General features: G+C 37.9%; 1 protein-coding gene across 2 annotated transcripts; it reads right to left on the bottom strand.

The window, feature by feature from the left end:
* Window positions 1–1,455: 1,455 nt before the first annotated feature.
* Window positions 1,456–18,002, bottom strand: inpp5f (inositol polyphosphate-5-phosphatase F). Of its 2 annotated transcripts, none has more exons than XM_084391072.1 (20): window positions 17,506–18,002; window positions 14,124–14,204; window positions 12,911–13,047; window positions 11,303–11,431; window positions 10,892–11,077; window positions 10,055–10,111; window positions 9,753–9,951; window positions 9,487–9,666; window positions 9,123–9,190; window positions 8,413–8,537; window positions 8,249–8,326; window positions 8,006–8,126; window positions 7,660–7,788; window positions 7,134–7,251; window positions 6,824–7,022; window positions 5,861–5,932; window positions 5,698–5,771; window positions 5,480–5,608; window positions 5,212–5,299; window positions 1,456–4,804 (listed from the first exon to the last, which is right to left on the bottom strand). In XM_084391072.1, exons 1-20 carry the CDS (start codon window positions 17,609–17,611, stop codon window positions 3,685–3,687), a joined length of 3,396 nt encoding a protein of 1,131 aa, XP_084247198.1. In that variant the 5' UTR covers window positions 17,612–18,002; the 3' UTR covers window positions 1,456–3,684. The 2 variants fall into 2 exon arrangements, with proteins under 2 accessions (XP_084247198.1, XP_084247199.1); XM_084391073.1 differs by having other exon boundaries at window positions 1,475–4,804; window positions 10,892–11,059; window positions 17,506–17,959.
* Window positions 18,003–19,852: the final 1,850 nt, after the last annotated feature.

Here is a 19,852-nt window from a genome sequence, read left to right as displayed (position 1 = left end):
ATTACCAAATATAAGAATGGCAACATAAACTAACCGTTGTTCTGCTGTATTACCATCAATATTAATCATGCAATTGAGAAAAGCCTTACAAGAAGGTTCATCAGCATGTTTAGAGTTAAAAATAGCAAAAGCCTGAAAGTGCCAGTGCTTACACGTTAATGTTAAATGTCTTGGGCAATGCAACACCAGCCTATTCCTCTCTGTTATAACCTGAGTGAAGGAGCCACAAACCTCTCACACTGCATCTGAATGCAAAGAATGTAGCTTTGCAGTGTAGCTCTGGGCAACATACCTGTCAACATTTGGATACCAAAATACGGGAAATCTGAACGGGGGGGGGGTTCTTTATTTATTTTGTTTTTTTTAATTTATATCATGTTTCTTTATTTATTTTTATCAATTGCAACAATTAACTGCATTAATTAATCATGATTAATTGCCATTAAAAAAAAATACTTTTTAACATTTTATAATGTAATAATTTCACAATTAATCTCCAAATTAAGGTAGAAAAACATAAACCAGTATATTTTAAATATTTGTCTAACAGGTAGGAAAAATATACAGAAATTGAAGTTATCAAACAGTTTGCACTGCATACAATTTAAATTGTACATAGATTAATCCTTATTAAAGTAAAAAAAGATCTTTAGTCAAGAGCAGTGAGTGCTTTTCTCTGTTACCTTTGTTCTTTGATTAACTTTACTGACAGAAAGCTTTATTGGCTACTGTCTCTTTAAAAACAGCCGCTGACGGATCTCACACGCGTCTCATTCTCTCACAACTCTTTGCTTTCATTTACGACTTTTTTTAAACTAATTTAAGACTGCTCAGACTGCTCTTATGAGGATACTCGACAAAACGGACATTTTGACATAATTGCGTGTGTTAATGCCATCTCTCTCATGTTCGTCCATCCTCGGATGCTGCTGTTCTTCTTCGCGCGATTTTTTCCCCCTAACTACTTCAGTGGAAATCCCGCCCTGCAGCCGATTCTAAACATTTTATTGGTCATGTGAATCACAGTACTGATTGCCTACACCAAACACTGATCCCTAAACCTACCCGTCATTGTAACCTTAACCAATGAAATTAGCTGCAGGGCGGGATTTTCGCTTAACTGGTTTGCGCCCATTGGGATTAAAAAAAAAAAAAATTATAGAAAGATTAAAAATACGGGAGAAATACGGGAAAATATTTAAACGGGATTATAGCGGGATACCAATGTAAAATACGGGAGAATCCCGGGAAAAACGGGAGGGTTGACAGGTATGCTGGGCAATCAAAAGGTCTTCACTGGGAGGAACCACATACCGACACTGCAAGGAGAGTTTACTGTGAGATCAGTGAGCGGTGTGTTAGGAAAAAACATTTCGCAAGTGATATCTGCAGTATTTGGTGGTGAAAGCTTATGTTCTAGTTAATCTGTCATCAAAGTTGCAAATGAATCAAAATGACAATCTTTTTTAATTATTTACTTAAAAAGCCTCCCAGGTACAGCCCATAACATTTTAAAATACAGCAGTTAACACAATTATTATTATTAACATACACTTGAGAACATGAATTAGGAATAAATACTCTGCAAAAAAGAAATGTTGGGTACAACCATAGACTGTAAAAAATAGGGTACAACAGATGAAAACAATTCACCAAAAAATATGGAGGACGTTCTCTTAAATGGGAAGAAGCTGGAAATTATGTGCTTTTGAAACAAAAGACTGTTGGACAAAATATAATATGATACATGTCAGTTCAGTTACAACACATTGAAAATAAAAAGTGGATTCAAAAGCACTTTGTGACAATTTGCAACATTATAAGATGTTGGGGAACAACCACAGAGACAGTGCAAGTCTTTATGCATAGAAAATTAAAAATTCATACATAAAAAACAATCTACCCCCACCTCCAAAACAAGAGGAATGTTTATCAAGATCCTCCACCAAATAAGAGCATTTCAAGTTCAAAGCAAAGAACAGGGTGCAGTCCAGTGCATGCTGTCTTAAATAATAAAAAAAAGAAGAAAATAATGTAACAAAAAAAGTCCACTTAGTCCAAGTCTGAAAGCTCAGACAGTTCCAATCTCAGAAGGTTGATAAACCACGTACCAGCTCCAGGAATGTCTGAATGTGTATGCATTGCAAAAGCATTGTGTAAACCAGTGTCTTGCACAGAACTCTATGCTACAGTACATGTGAGAGAATTATAAGAAATGATGTGTGTGAGAAACAAAGCTTGTGACGTGTTTGAAAAACAAACTGCGGCCCAAAGAACTTTTAAACCAGCCCTCAAAGCCAATATAATGTTCTCACTGATGTTCACTTGAGATCACAGTGTCTTATTTAGATATCATGTAGCCCATAAGATTTAGAACTATTTCAAAGTCTCTTAATACACAAAGATCAATCCCACAGGATCTGCGCTTAAACATCATCAACTAATGCATAATTAACCTAGGTTCTACTGGATATCACCCAGTAAGGCTTTATGTTCTTTCTGCTAATATATTGGGTAAGGCAGCCTCAAAAGATGATCTAATCTGTATCACTTCTTGATCTTGAACCAAATGGCCAGAGAAATCTAAAGACATCACATAGATACTACAGACAAAACAAATGTAACCTGAATGACTTCAATGAAAACAGATTTATAGGTAGACGTGGCATTTAGCAATCTGGTAAGGCTTGCTATTGCCATTTAGGAGTGCAAAAAGTTGTGTCATGGGTACCCTGCATCAGACCTGTGTCAAATACTAGTCAAAAGTCATTATATATGCATACGGAAGTCTAATGCCTTTGCAAATAAATGTGATGTTTTTACAGGTACTTAAAACAGGTCGTTCCCCAACGTACGTTTTAAGCATTTTAAGATATCAGCAGACCACTGTTACATTATCCCACAGCATACAACTGAAAACATGAAATAAAAAAGGATTTTAAGACATACGTTTTTCTCAAAACCAACATATGACAATAAATATCAGTTTAAGTCATGATTTAGTCAAATTATTTAGCTGCGTGATGACGTCTACAGAGCCCAAAAGAACTGGAGATGGATTGTTTCCATCAGCTATGATTATAAACTTAAGAGCATGTAAATATAATTCTCTCTCTATAAACATCTTAATTGGAGAGTACTAAAGGAAACCGCTACAGTACTTACATATAATACTTAGTTGAATAATATAATTTGACCATAGATCCTACACAACTATTGTGGTCCTATTTTGGTATATTTTTATGACAAACACCACATCAAAGATATCCATATAACTGTACCGTCTGGTTGTCTAAGCTGCCCACTGATAGATATTCCAATCGAAAAAGGTTTTAGTTACAGCTACAACAGCCAGTGAATTGTACTGCACAAATGGGGTCACATGACATATCTAGGTCTTGGGTCTTGACATGCAATACAACTTGCCTGTCCTAATATACCTCAGTTACCTGCTTTTTAACATGCAAACCAGCAGTATATAGATGTTTAGGATTTGATTTGTGGACTCAGGGGCACAGACGGGTTAATCTTAGACGTACTACTTACTACTAAACACTGGCTGTAAACTTTGGTTTGGTTAACTGGAGGGGAAACTAGTGGTGTGGCTTGACTTCTGTGAGCTTATGCTACCATTACTTTACAGGAAGTCACGATCTAACACTAAAAATGCATCTTCTAAGCACGCTATATCTGAATGATCCTGGTCTGGCACTGTGTAAACATCGCTCGCAATTCGTTCTCTTGGGTTTCGTTGACAGCATCTGTCTCTGGGCTTTTCTGCACCTTAGCTACAGCAAAGTTGATGCCTTGGGTAAGTCCGGCCTGGGTAAAACTAGCCACCTGCACCATGGAGCTCCTGATCTTCGCAAAGGGCGACACGACACGGCTTCCGTTGCTGTCTGCCGGCGAGGGTCCTGTGATGCCTTCCAAACTCTTTTGTGACCCGCATGATGTGGCTGAGCCCGCAGGCTGGACAGTCAGTAGATTTGCCCCTCGGACGGAGGTCTCCACCTCAAGTTGAGATGGGCGAGGGAGTTGCTGTTGGTAATTTGAAGACCCCAGTCTTGTGTCAAGAGCCGAGGGGGCTTGAGGTGCTTGCGGTTTGGGTGCTGGTGCCACTTCCTCGAACACCTCTATTGGTTTGGTCTTGGCATCCTGGACAAACTGGTGGCAGTAAGCATCTATAGGTGTCCCGAAGTCAATCAGAATGGCTTCCTCTGCCTCCGAGGCTGTCCCAGGAGACAGGCCATCTGGGCCAACTGACAAGCTATCGGCAGTCTTATTATCACAGCCTGTGACTCGGATGACAGAGGGCACAGCAAGCTCGACGCTGCCAATTGACTGGGAGCGACTGCCAAGTCGTGGTGCAGATGCTACAATTCCACAGCTAGGAAGCACATAGTCTACGTTTTCCCGAGAGCCCGAGCATGGCAGCTCATCCGAGTTGTAGGAATCGGAATCAGAGGAAATCTCATCCGAATGTTTGTCTTTAAGGTCTTTCAGGGCTGCCGAACCAGTATTGCCATCATGGGTCTCTAAACTGCTGTCTGATTTCCAGAGGTTCATATGTAAATTGGGCTGGAGGAAGTTCACTTTCACCTCAGGCTTAGAGAAGGTCCCCAGTTTCCCCAAGGGCTTGAAGTTTCCAATGTTCACGTTAGTCTTTGTCTGTTTCACTTTCTGGTTTAGCGATGAGAACTTGTTCAAAAGGAAACTTTTGCCTTGAGCCAAACCAGACCCAAGGACTTGGTCCACAGCTTTTCCTTGTATTCCCATTATATCCTCATGTGGTTTGCTGTGTCTCCTGAAACAAAGCAATTAAAGCAAGATTCATCAACAATTTGGATGTTCAAAAAAGCCAGGGGAAAAAAACAAATCGGTTTAGGTTTTTTTGTAGTATTAATGTGAAAAAATAATTAATAGTTAATGTGTCTCAGTCTAAATGATCAGATTAGATTTCTTTTTGTTCTTTTTATCTTTTTGTCATTTGTTGTGCAGCGAGTTGAAACATCAATTACTAAAGTCTCACAGTAACACACAACAATCATATCCAGACACAGAACTTATTTAGAAATCAGATTTACGAACAAAATCTGATTTCCCCTGCAGTGTGAACAAAGCCTTTGTGTCCTTTTTAAATAAGGTAAAAACCTTAAAAATGTTAGTGTAAACTGAAGAAACACACATACAAAAGTTTCTTCTTTTTTTTACCTCTCTAGTTTCTTCTCAACGACCTGGACGTCAAGCCCCATAGCTTGCTTTGTAATACGAAGCATTTCAGCAATGCACTGGAGTGTGTCTGAAATGCAAACAACCCCACAAGTGCAGAGGAAAGGATCAATTATTTAACACAAAACTATTCAAGCTACACCAGTTTACACAAGGCCAAGTTATATCTTAACCCATAATGTCATTCACAGAATTACGCAATACAGAAGTTGAACTAGTGCCACAAAAATCACGGTATCCCAGCACAAACCTTTCCCATCATCCTCTGGATTCCGTGTCACAGCCCTCAGCGTATGGAAGTAACCGCTTATCTCCCCATTCTTATAGTGCAGCCGCATGCAGCAGTATTTAGGCTTTCCGAAAAGAGTTGGTTCTGGCCCTACAAAAGACCAACATTGGCTAACTGTCATATCACAGAACATTATATTGACAATAATTACACCCACAAGTTTATCTACAAGCTATTACCAATTTCGATCTTTTCAAGACCTTCTAAACTGAGTCTCTGGTACTGGTTGACTTTGTCCGCCTCCTCATCATAACTAAATAGAAACAACAAAGTGAAGTGGCATTACTAAATCTAGAATTTCTTATTTTAAAAAACACAAACTTTGAGAGAAAATGCACTTACTAGGCTACATAATATGCACAGTTGGACAGCAGCAGAAGAACGTCAACATCTTTATGGGTGGCATCTATAAGACTAAACGTGTGGAAAAAAGCAACAGCAGCACAATAAAAGGTCAAAATCTTCAAAGTGAGGCTCATGAATATTACCATTAAACCCTGGGTATATAGGAGAAAAAGAAACAAATGGACATTTCACTAGAATGCATTTAATCATCTGAGGTTAACTCTGACCATAATATATTACGCTTGTTCAAGCATATCTCGTATGAAGATTTACTCAAATAAGCATGGTCAGAGCTAACCTCTTTCAATTTGCAAAGATTTAAGAAGAATTCCAACCCAATCAGTAACAGTTTTCAGGCATCTATCACCATGGCCTACCACCAACAGATGCTCAAAAGATTTGAGGAAATATGGCTCCCTCACCCAAACAATAATTGTACAAATATGAAAAAACAATATGCACAAGTACCTCTGAGCTGTTGACAACAAACTGTAGGAGGAAGAGTACACTAAACATGAATTTTTAAATCAAGCTTTATAATAGATCCAAGCATTATTACAGTCATTTTTTATTGCAATTATTTTGTTGTATTATTCTTCGGTTGTAACTGAATATTTCCCAATAAAGAAAAAAAGCGATAACACAGTTGAGGGCCGTTCACGCAGAACACATTTCTGTATTCCACTGTGCTGCTTTTTCATTATTTTTCATTATTCTTCATAACATCTACACAACATTCTAAAAATATGGCGTTCAAGTTAAAGAAACATTTTTAAAAAGCGCTTTAAGACCTTCTGTTTCTTTTGATGCCACTGCCGTGTCTTGCGTATTTGAATGCAAAAACGCGCCCTGTGTGTGCAGCCCCTTAATACAGCATCTTTTTCTGAAACTGCATCATACAACTGGCTTGAAATTAGAACTCTCCTAAAAACACTGCATGATGAAGTTGAGGGCTCCCACCTTGGATCACAGTCTATAAGAGCCCATCCACCGTGGAACTTCTCATCATCAGGTAACAGCATCTGCATGTACGTCTGCAGCAGGAGGCTGACCTGCTCCTGAGCTCCTCTTTGGCTCTCCTTCTCTTTCTCCTCATGCTCCTTCTCTTTGCTGAAGATGGAGTACAGGTCTTCTGTTACTGGATGTCCCATCATGAGGTCTGGGAGGATCAGAGTTACAGTACATGGCAGATGAGGCACTAAGCTGTGCTAATAACACTGTGTGCCTAACATCAAAAATACGGATTCAAATGTCAATCTCCCATGCTCACCAATGACAGCCTGTCGGTAGGCATCTCTGAAGCGGTTCAGATAGTAACGATTAGCTGAGTTCACACCATCCTTCATCACACCAGCTAACTTTCGCTCTCCTGTTCGTGTGAAATCTCCCTACACAAGAGATTGCACATATCAGAATAAGCGGACAAGCTTATAGGGTGGTCATCATTGTCCTACTTCAGTTATGTAATGGGACTAAAGGCTTTAGTCTCAATGTTTACTCCTATTCGTCCGAATAGAAAGATGCTGTGGGAATTCCTGTAGGATGGCCAAAGTTAATTACAAAACCTTTTTTATATAAAGTATATCAAATATAAAGTAATTATTAACAAATAAATGAATCATGAATTTACATAATATTTAGATGATTTATATAATATAGGCACTCCAGATAGGATGAATGGTCAAAAGATTACTGACTTGTCAATCTGCAATCTAGATACTAAATGCTGACAGATGGTGGTGTAAATGGGCAATGGGGACAGCATAAAATCAATGGCAGACATTCAGTCTATTTACCTTTAGGGCAGCTGTGCCAGCATACTGACGGCTAATGGTGTCTCCATTGTTGGCCCACATCACCTGATAGATTCTGTAACACTTGAGGGGCAGTGGCTGCTCGGGTGGCATTACACCAAGTTTTTTCAGCTGGAACCAAACAGATGAAAAGACTCTTTGAATGTACTGGCACACTGAAAGCATCTGAGAGAGGCAAAGACACTACACTGTTCTGTGGGTGCGGTATGGTTTTATTTACACCTTAAGGCATTTAGCATATGATCTTATCCAAAACGACTTTGATTTTTATGTGTGAATTTATCAGTGTAGCATGTTCCAATATCAAATGTGAATTTGTATACTGTACCTGCTGTTCCATGACCACACGGGCGATAGCGGCCTGTACCACATTAGTTCTGTCCAAGCAATCCATGCAGTTAACCCGGAAGATGCCTTCCTGTTGGCAGATGACTCCTGCTTGGTCAACCCTATTTGCAAATCAAAGTATATTGATTATAATCAACCAGGAGTCCAGCTGACATTGACTAACTCGGGAGCAAAAGTAGTTTTTATGAGAGAATTGGGACTTAAGGGCCAATGAAAGACTCACCAGGCCCATCTCGTGTCTATGATAATGTCATAGATGGCATCAGTGAGAGTCTGCACATTTTCAAACTTCATCCCTCGACTGGGAAGTGACAAAGGAGAAAATCTGTTGTTGAGATTTGACCATAACAGGCTCTTTTATAAAAGTCACATGGTTGGGTATCTTACCAGTGCTCATGGAAGTCAAATGAAACATATGTTAGGTTGGGATTATTGTACAGCAGGACTTGTTTGAGGTAAGCATCACCAATCATCTTCTCACGTCCATTTTGGTCCACTAAATTAATGATGACCTGATGGCAAAAAAAAAAAAAAAAAAAAACTATAAATTAAGGATGATATTTATTGCTTTTTGTTAGGGCTGTTAATGTGTTGACAACTGAAATTATGATTAATGCAGGTCATTTGTTTTGACCAATAACATTAATTTTGACATTATAAAAATTGTGTTCTGTCTCATTTCAACAACAAAAAAAGATCATTTTAGAATGATTTCTGAAGGATTATGTGACACTGAAGACTGTAGTAATGGCTCCTGAAAATTCAGCTCTCCCATCACAGGAATACATTACAATTTAAATATATAGTCAAATAAATTAAAAAAAGTTATTTTAAATTGTAATAATATTCACAATATTATTGTTTTTACTGTATTTTTAATCAAATCAATGCAGCCTTGACTTCCAATCAGTGTCATTATATATTATACTTTACATATTTCACTATGAATGTCATCCAGACAAAACTGCTGAATTCAGTTATTACACATATTTAAAGTCTTCGGAATCGAATGCCCTACTTTTATACTACATTAAAAAAATATTAGTATTTCATTCAATATTAGCATTAGTATTTCTGTTATTTTAAACACATCTTACCAGTTTTTTGTAAATCTCAACTTGCTGTTCAAAGTGAGAGGCAAAATAAGGCATAGTTTCCCTCTCTCCTGCAACAAAACACATCTGAGATAACACATCATGTAGGAAACACAACGCTGCAGGTGGATCACAGAATCAATGTCACAGTAAAGTGCTGAGCCATCACCACTGAGCCCCAACATCCTATCTGTTCGACTATAAAAGCCATGAAAACACACCTGCTTCACACCTGAAGCCATTCACAGGATAATGACTAAGCTGATGAATCACAGTAATAGCTCGTCTATAAACAGAAGTGCTAGACTGCGCTGCGAGTTAGATCACATTTATGATTTGAAGAGAGAATTACACAGATAACTCTCACCTTTCTCTATCCGAGGTCTGGGGTTGTAGCGGTACCCAGCTTGGCTCCAGAACACAGGGACAGAGCCTCGCGTTTGTACATAGGACAGCGTGTGACTGTGCACGTGGATTAGCTGCTCCGTCTCCACATAGTTGGCCACATGTCCGTTTTCATCCACCCCCCTCCGCTTGTAGCGCATTCCTTCATTGGAAAGCACATGATGACGTGTTATCATATTGACGGCATGCAAAGTAATGTGAATTTCTTTATTTACCAATGTACTGTACCTGCACGGTGGCGGCTTCTTCTGGAGATGAGGGCCACGGTGAAGCGAGGGTGAATATCATCCACACAGGTGGGTTCCTGCAGAGGCGTCTCCGGGCTGCTCCTCTCTTCATCAGAGCTCTCGTTATAGTTCACCACCAGCTCCTCCACCTGCACGAAGCCTTGGATGATAGGAATCACCCAAAAGTCCACCTGAGGCACCTGCAAAACAGGGCTTTTTTTTATCATCACCATTCAAGGGTTGTTTACATATTCAAACATTAACCATTACAATTCTGGAAAATTTGAGAAAACAGTTTTGCACCTGCAAGTCAGTTAGGTCTTTGACCATGTGCTTGTTCCAGAAGAATCTATCATCCACCTAAAAGAAAACAAAAACATATTATGGGCATCAGTATTCTGTGAGTTTGTCAGATGGAATGTGTTCATGTTTGTGTTTTATGGACTTTCTATTAGGAAATACAGAGAGACAGGAAATAACTGCGGGGACAATGGAGAATGGGATTGGAAAATGACACAGCAACCACAGCCCAACAAAAAAAGCACTGACTTAAGAACGTTTTAATAAGGTTGTTATGGGTTTTTGTCATTCTATATTCTGTAATTTGTATATATTTGTAATTTGTATGCATGCATATATATATATAATTTTTTTTTTTTTTTATTATTATTTTTTTTTATTATATTATATTATATTATATATACATACACACACACACATATACAAATTTGTCAGAGATCTACTGTTTAGTGCAACATCCAGGAAGTTTCTAAAGATAATGGTTTATTCAATAAAAAAAGAGAACTGAAGCTTGGCTATAAATGTATTGCATCCTGTATGTGTGAGACAAGTGCAAAAGAGTGCGAAACATCATCACTCAAATAAACTCAACTGTTTCTCAAGTATCTGCACAATTGTCACCGATATCAATATTAAAAGACATTTTAAAATTTCATTATCCTCAAGTTAGTCTTCTGTCATTTTTTTTAACCCGTTGCTGATTGAAAAATCGAAGGAGTTGAAGTAAATGAATGGCTAATAGCTACATTTATATTTGCGGTCTTTTTAAAATAATAACTTGAAACCACAAAGATAAAACACTCATTTAACTTTCACAATGTATAAAACAAAAACTCTCACCTTTTTCCACAGGGGCTGATCTGACATGCCTAACGCTCCCTGTCGCTGGACTGTATTGGTTAGGTCATAGGTCAGACTATAGTAAAATGAATCCGAGTCCATGAATATCTTATAGAGCTCTTCAAATAGCCGCCTCTCCAGACGTTCCTTCTCTTTATTCTCCTTGACCTGAAAGGCAGGGGAATACTGGATGGGAGTGAACAAACAAAACAAGGTTAAAGAGATAATACTAAGTTAAAGAGAAGTACATTTATGGGCAAATCAGAGGGCTGTTTTTACATTTTCAGATTTTATTTATATTAACAATGCTAACATGTCAAACAGATTAAGTAAAACGGGAATATTTAGTCTCAAAATGATTGTCATTTTAAAGTGAAATTAATGAGCAAAATTTCCAAATGACCCATCAACCTTTTTCTTCATGGGAACAGCAACATTAGATTTGATCTGACTCAGGGTCTTTAACAGGAACTTGGACTCGTCTGGTGACTGGGTGATTTTCTCTGGTTTGTTGATTCCAAAATGATGCTTTTTACAGAGCTGAAGGAGAATGAAAGAAAAAGAATAGTTGATAAAGAGTTAGTGTTATTGCTAACAATCTGTTGTTATTGGTGACAAATCTACATCCATATATAGTACATGAACATCTCTGTTTCCCTGCTCAAAGTCCATCTGAAAAATGCTGCTACAGTAATTGCTTTAATTAAAACCAAAAGGGTGCCAAGAAGGATACTAAAACTAGCCTGCTTATGCCAGAGCAGATTCATGTGCTCATTAAGTAGACAGAACAACAAGAGTCAAACTACATAGGCCATCTGCTATCTCAAAGTAATTCAAGGCAATTATTCTGTGATAAACTACTCAAGCAAAGATAGCACGCCAGGACAATGGATAACAGTGACCTCTGACTGTTTCACTTACATGGTTAAACATCTCCTTTAATCCCAGATGCTCTGCTGAGAGACTGACTCCTTAGAAACATCATGCTTCCTCTGGAACCCTTAGAAACACACACCACTACTCTTGCACTAGTTATACGTCAACCATTTGCAACACGAGAGGGCTGAAATATCTAAAGTTGTGGTCTAAGCATCAAATGGATGCACTAACAAGAGGGAATTTGGGAGGACAATCTGGTAAATTCTATCAGGATCAAATGCTTGCTACAAGAAATAACTCTTCCAATGTTTTTTTCAGTTCCAAATAAGGTTTTTCAAAAACTTAAAGGGGCTATATGTAAGAATTTTCATGTATTAATCTCTATTTATAGCCAATATGTGAACAGCTTGTAACGAAACTTAAAAAAAAGAGACCTTCCCCGACTTCCTAGGCTGTCTATGAAAGCCTGAAGACTGATTTTTATGTGAAGGACTCGGGACATTTTTGCTAGGAAAATCAAAAAGATGTGACATTATTGCACGCTCCCAAGAGCCTCTCTTCCATTCAATGAGACATGAAATTAATGCTTATACAATGTTCAGGATATTGCAGAAAGCTATAGTCTCACATATCCAGACCTGTGTCACTAATAACAAGGGTTTTCCAAATTCTACATATAGCCCCTTTAACCCTGGGTCATTCTATTTTTATTTTTTAACCCTGGGTCATTCTAAACCCTAGTAAATGGAATCCTGGTTTATCTTGCTTAACATTTCACAGCACTGCTCACAATTTACCAAGGGTTACAATTAATCCTGGGTATTCATAAATTGCACGTCAATCATTTACCACACGAGAGAGCTAAAATACCTAAAGTCTTGGCCTAAGTGTCTAGGCACGCTAACAAGTGGGAATTCGGGTAGACAGTCCAGTAAATTCTATCAGGATCCAATGAATGCTCTCTACAAACATGGATAATGGCAAGAAATAACTCTTCAAATGTTAGAGCAACACATCTATATTATGAAATGTAATGGTTAATGTAGCCAATTTGTACATTATGTCTTTGTCTGATTCTACACTAACTTTAATGAAATCCAACATGGAGAACGTTTGAACAAAACAGTTAGTATTAGTCACCTCTAATTCTAGATCCTGTGGTTCATCCTCTGAGAGTGGAATGACTGCTATCTTGGTGATCTTGTAGACTTTGTGGTCTCCTGGCAACTGGCCCACCAGTGCTTTCTGGCGAATCAGGATCAGACCCAGAGGAAGATCTGCCCAAAAGGGGGGAGGAAGGGAATGTGTCATGAGTGCAGAGTTCCACGCCTCATTTTCCTGCTCTATCCGGCATGATTCATTCCAATGGCAAGCATTCTCATAACAATGACTTCAAAGACATTTGCATTGAGACGAGATGCAGTCATACTTTCACTGACAACTCAATGTAAATCAACAGATAAAAGCAGTAAAGCACACCCTGCAGCAGGCAACTCTGAGATCTTTTAGGTGGAAAATTTAATGAGAACAGCATGGGCTCTTTGTGGGAACGGTGCAAGGAAATATCAGGTTTGCCCACTGGATTATGTTACAAAGTAAGGCATGTATAATATGTAGCAAGATACTGATGATATGGCTCAACTGTGTAGCCTTGACCTGAAAAACTGCAAAAAAGTCGAACAATTATTTTAGCCATCAACAATAGTACAAAATATATGTATATAAAGACAAAGCAAGTGTTTCTCTGAAAAAGGAAGAGAGATTGGCATTATAATGACATTATAGCCTACATAATGTCAACCTGTTAACAATAGACAGAGGTTGACTTCTCAAATAAGCCACCAAATTATGAAATGAAAGTATCATCATTTCACTTCTGTACCCTCAAGAGCTTCCTTTATATCTATAAAGAGGCATTTGTTTAATGGAAATGGATTGCTATACATGGATCATTCATGACAATATTCTTTGAACTGCGTATCCTGTAAGGCAAATATTCAATGCCATTCTGTTTAATCTGCTAAAGCTACATCAGAACAGATGACCTACAAAGCATTGAGAGACATTTAGCAATTACAAAAAAATAATAAACCAAATTTAGCTGACATTTCTGATGCTTGAGCTGCCTTTCATTATGTTAATTATGAGTCTCTGGTACCCAGTTTCTTCCTGCTGCAAACTGAATTACAGAAGGAAAAAAAACACGTATTCTATTAAATCAGGATCTGAATGGTATTTTATCTACAACATTAGACTATAAGCTTAGAGCCACTGAATTTATTGCAAACATTACAGTAAATTAAAAATGTTAATTCTTATCCACAAAATATACCAGTCTGACGATCAGACTTACCGGCATGAAGCTGTATTTTTCCAATAATACCCTCTACAAGGCCCAGACAGACAGGGTTCCATGCTAGCAGGAGGTCGGTTGCTGAAAGAAGGATTAAAATAAGTCACAGGAGTTCAAAACATTTTAACAGCTCATAATAAGGGCTTTTCACACTTGAAATAGTTAACCCTGGTCATTCTAAACCCTGGGTAAACGGAATCCTGGGTTATCTTGCTTCGGATTTCACACTGCTGACAATTTACCCGGGGTTAACAATTCCTTCTAGGTATTTATACGCTGAAGATTCAAATTGTACATTTCTAAACCCTGGGTTAATGACTGGATGCATTACATGACCCATTTACAGGCTCTAACATTGCACATCATCACATTATACATTGCCCACTGTACTATAAAAGCAGGCATTCTCAACCCTGGTCCTCGAGGGCCACTGACCTGCAGAGTTTAGCTCTAACCCTAAATCAAACACATCTGAGCCAGCTAATTAAGCCTTTCAGGATTACTGGAAAGCTACAGGCAGGTGAGTTTGATCAAGGTTGGATCTAAACTCTGCAGGACATGTTTCTCCTGAAACTACGAAACGACTGTTTATACAATGCGATGTGTTTCCATGACTGTCCAAAGTATGTGAATATAAGGTATGCGATTAGGTGTCTGTTGTTAAGCATCTAGCTGTATGATTCTAACACCACATCATTTCACACTGCACAAGTTTCATAACCCTGGGGTTGCCAGTTTTCACCCTCAGATAAGGCACACTTTATGTTTTGAAATATTTTATGGTAAAAATATTTTGGACAATAAATGTTCATTTTGAGTGTTTGTTAAAATAATTTTGCTCATTAATTGATCATTAATTTCATTATTACATTAAATGTGTATATTTTTGTTTATTTACAATTACAATTACACACACAATTTTTTTATATATATTTTTATTAATTAACAAAAAAATTATATATATTTTATTTTTTGCACGGCTGCATCTGGGACAGAAGAACCATCACAGCTTCCTTCGACTTTCTAAGGTTATGTGGCTGCTCACAATTGATCTAAAAAAAAAAAACTCATCAAAAGCATTTTTAAGCCAGGTTTCTCACAAAGATGACTGCTAACCTGAGTCACCAATTTCATTGCGGAGTAATTCCTAAACATTTTTAGGAATGATGAGCAGGGTCTGAGATGTCATGTGCAAAGACAGCATTTTATGGAGTATCTGAGAGTATGGTAGCTTAATAGCTCCTACTATCTTTTGACAAATATCATAGTTCCATTTGCCACTGTCAACCATCTCCTGACTAACTGGGAAGAGACATTCACAGTCTAATGATGGATGGGTGGGAGCTGGATGAGCTGCATCATGAAGTTGCCAAAAACCCTCCATAATGACCATGAGCTTGGCATTGGGCATCATTCCAGTTTGAGGAAATTTCTCCAACTACTAGGCCATGGAAAGCTGGTACATCCGTGGACTTGAATGATATCTCGGTAGAAGCAGTTACTTACCAAATACCAAGAAATTCTGAAACTAAATTCAATTCAACATTGCACTCAAATTGTTATGATGATAATATAATTTGTAATTAAAAATACATCACTGTGATCTATTCATACAAGTATCTTATAGAAGTTTGAAGTGGCTAACCTTTAATTTGACATTATTATGATCTATTAATCTGCCACACTACACCAACTGGGACTGAATAATAAGCAAACTATTAAGTAATACGGTGGTATAAACTCACCCAGACATGCTGGCAACTATGGAATTTGTTAAAAAGAACTGAGACTGTATCTATGCATCATGAATACTGTGGAAACCCTTATCCAGTTAAATAATGGAACAGACTGCAACCTAAACCTGATCAGCTCGGCTGCACACACATGGCTAAAAACAGCTAGAACTTATTCAAATCTTCACAGGCTGCAATTTTCCCGATGATCTGCAGGACGGACTAGCTGCCCATCTAGTTTTAGACTTGGCAAGAGATAGAAGTGGTGTGGATAGGTAGACATTCAAAGGCGAGAGAAAAAAAAAAGTGTGAGAGAAAGACATTTTTAGTTGTCTGTGTGACCATTAAACGCCTGTCATGGTTGAGTATGCAAACCTTTTGTTAAAAAAAATCGAAACGAAAAAAATCTATATCTGCAAAACACTGTCATTTCTGATCAAATACAATGCATACATGACACAAGAGCGATGTCAAAACTGCCTGAGGTCAAAGAAACAGATCGGTACCTAGTACTTTATTGGTTTAATGCCTGGGTAGAAAACTCTCATTTAAATATCTACCACTACTATTACTAACACGCTTACCACTTTCACCAGGAGAACAGTCACATGTCTTACCCTAACTTTAGCCTTCACCTTTTAACTGTGTAACTATATAATTCTCTTGTGAGACGTCTAACAGCACTATCCAGCATATTTAGAAATACACCAACTCACTGGTAAGATGAGTTGATGGACATTTAAATATTTATTCACTAGGCCTACTGACATTTCTTCCCAAACAGCCATAGTTTTTAAACAACAATTTATGATAAAAAATAAACTAATCATGTTTAATTAAGGCCATTTAGTGGTCATTTGTAACCCCTGTAAACTGGTTATGTACTATTATTCACATATTTAGCCTGCACAATTGGAACTGGGCCCAAAGGATGTCATAACATCAAACCAAGATATGCAAAAATTTGCATCCTCCTGCTGTATATGGCTCTCTTCCATGGAACAAGAAAGTAGATGTCAGGCAGAATTTTAGGGACTGACACTTTCACTATTCGCTTTTATTGTGTGGGGTAAAACATGATATGAAAGTAGTGGTAACTGAATCTGAGTGCATTCTGTAACATCTACTTTCGTGTTCCACCTAAGAAATAGTTACACAGGTTTGGAATAAAATGGTGAGTAAACGATGACAGAAATGTTATTTTCATGTAAATTGTCCCATTAAGATTCTCAATCTGACATCTAAACGCCCTTGACCAAAATATACGGACCCCCAAACCACATACTGTCTGTAATTAGTAAAAGGGGTTTTAGCTACGACATCATCCGATCAAAACATCAGAGGTTTGCACTGACACTCATTCATGAACGCTGCTTTGAAAGTAGGGCAATGAAAACACCACAACTGGGCATCTTTCAAGACAACAGCCTGGTTCGACAGATTAAAAAAAACATTTCCATCGCTTTAACGTTTATACATACAACTCAGTGATCCGTATTCTCCTGTCAGGAGCACTAATCACACATTTTGTCTCTGTTTTGAAGCTGCGAGTCGTGTACATTATGCGCGAGGAATGGTAACAATGTAGACAGTGAAAACGAAAACACTGAAACACATGTACACTGTATAAGTTAAAATGCAATCATTACCCGGTTTCACGGCCACAGATCCATCCTTCCTGCTGCACCATAGCGCGTTATCTCCGCTCTGAAGAATATAATGATCTTTAGCTTGAAACAGCTCCATGTTCACCATAATACCAAAACATAAGAGCGTCCCGACACTAAACCGCTGGATTTGTTCCCGATCCGAGAAACGAGGAAATGAAGCAGCTCCCTTGTCGTCCACTGGCAGTCCACATAGACGCCAGCTAACCTGCTAGCTCTGTACCTGTGTAAACGTTTATAATCATCTGATAAAGCATCATGCCTCTATGTCAGGTACTGGCCGATCATCGAAAAGGGTTGCGCATTTAATGTCAGTTTAATAAGAGCGATATTGTTGTAGTGGTTCGGAAATGTACCGGTCTGTCTAATATTTTCCACTGAGGGGAGCAGCAGCGAATGAAACGATTTCCTCCAGTTATACACACACGTGACTTCTTCCGTCACACCGAACATAGGTCATCTGTGACTATTGCCCCACCTGCAATTCTTGTTTTGATGTATTGTTTTATATTATATCGTTACTCGTATTGCATTGTATTTTAGAGAACCTTATATAATTGTTGACCTGTTTTAATATTATATTGCTGATTCGATATTTGAAGGGTTGTAAAAGGGTCAATATCACTATAAAGTGCCTTTGGTGTCCTCATCAGAATCGTTCAGTCATCATGAACATAATGCAAAATAATGAAATTCTGAGGTTTTATTATAAATGGCCAAACACTAACACACATACAAGAACAATGATACGTCTCTTGAAATGTGTTTTTCTGATTTTATACCATTTTCTTTGATTAGATGTATGTGATTTTGGCATGTCCCGCACGCTGCTCAGCTAAATTCAGTGAGTGTAAAAAGTGGTTAAATTACATAAAATTAAAATACTTTTTTAATGTACTTCTTGTCCTCAGCAAGCTATTTAATAAAACAAGTCATTTTGATTATTTATATTTTATGTTCATAATAATATTAAGCAGTTTGCATGTGTCCCTGAGATTGCTGTCCACCCTGTCATTATGGGGTAAACGCCCCTTTAAGAAACCAACTGATGTACTCAGTGACATCCCCTCCCCCATTTGGTCTTTCTTCAGTGGATGTTAAAACATCTGCAACACACACAATAAGTATCTACACTTATATTTCCTAATTTTCATCATATTGTGTTTGTAGTTGCGTGTTGTCAAGCTTAACATGTCCACCCTGTCATTGTGAAATATTAATTAATATAAAAACTTTTCAGAAATTCTAAATATACATTTTAAACAGTGCACAGTCAGCTTCAACAGTGAATCACTTTGCTAACTGCTGTACACCATGTGCTCATTAAATACTAACTTTAGCCAAAAAATGTCCACCCTGTTCCATGACAGGGTGGACATGGTTCATGACAGGGTGGACATTTGCAACTCCTGAAAATCAGCCTGAGCCAGGCCCCTCCTTCTTCTATATTGGTTAAGGGTTTCTTGAAGGTCCTGTTGTTTTTCTAATGTTCCCCCGTTCTAGTTCACCCATTAAAGCATTTGTCCACCCTGTCATGCCAAGTTCCACCCTGTCACTTTGTTGTCCACCCTGTCATTTTCAACTTTTATGATGAAAATAAACTAATAATTTTAACAAGTTAACAAAACCTTGTGTGTGATTTTATAATAAACAAATGAGGGCCAGTTAGTATGGTTTTAAATTTTGACTAAATATCTTTATTGTTAGATTTTATTTAGAATAGAATGTGCAACTATCGCATATTTTATTGGGCAATACATATTTAAGCAGTAACTTCATTATTATCAAAATACTTTTACCATTAACTAAAATGTTTTGTTGGGAAAGGGACACATTCTCTTTGCTCAGATCTACATTTTATAATCACTATGCAATGAAAATGTATTTATTCTACTATGAGTTTGTCCATGACAGGGTGGACATATTTTATGGTTTGCTCGTATATTGTCAGCTTGCAGTTAATTTATAAAAAGTGCTGGAGCTTGACCAATATGCATTTCTAACAGCCTAATGTCTCCTTAATACAACACATATGAAGTTAAATGGAAAATCTCAGATTTTTTTTTGGGAAATTGTGAAGTCTCAAAGGCACTTTATGGTGATATTGACCCAAAAGTTGGTATTTCTCCAGTTTCAAGTTGAGCAGTGTCAATTATAAATTACATTCTGGGGGTCACACTTATCTTAAAGGTGTTCTAAGCGATGTTGGATGACGTCACTTTTTGTTGACGCTAGCTCGACCCTCCCTCCTCCTCATCCCGTCCCCTCCCCTCCCCTCCCCCTCCCTTCCTCCTCCCTTCCGTGCTTCCTGAAACAGTGATGAACCATT

This window comes from Rutilus rutilus (assembly GCF_951802725.1).
Source record: "Rutilus rutilus genome assembly, chromosome: 20".
Classification (NCBI taxonomy): Eukaryota; Metazoa; Chordata; class Actinopteri; order Cypriniformes; family Leuciscidae; genus Rutilus; species Rutilus rutilus.
This window is presented reverse-complemented; position numbering and strand designations above follow the sequence as displayed.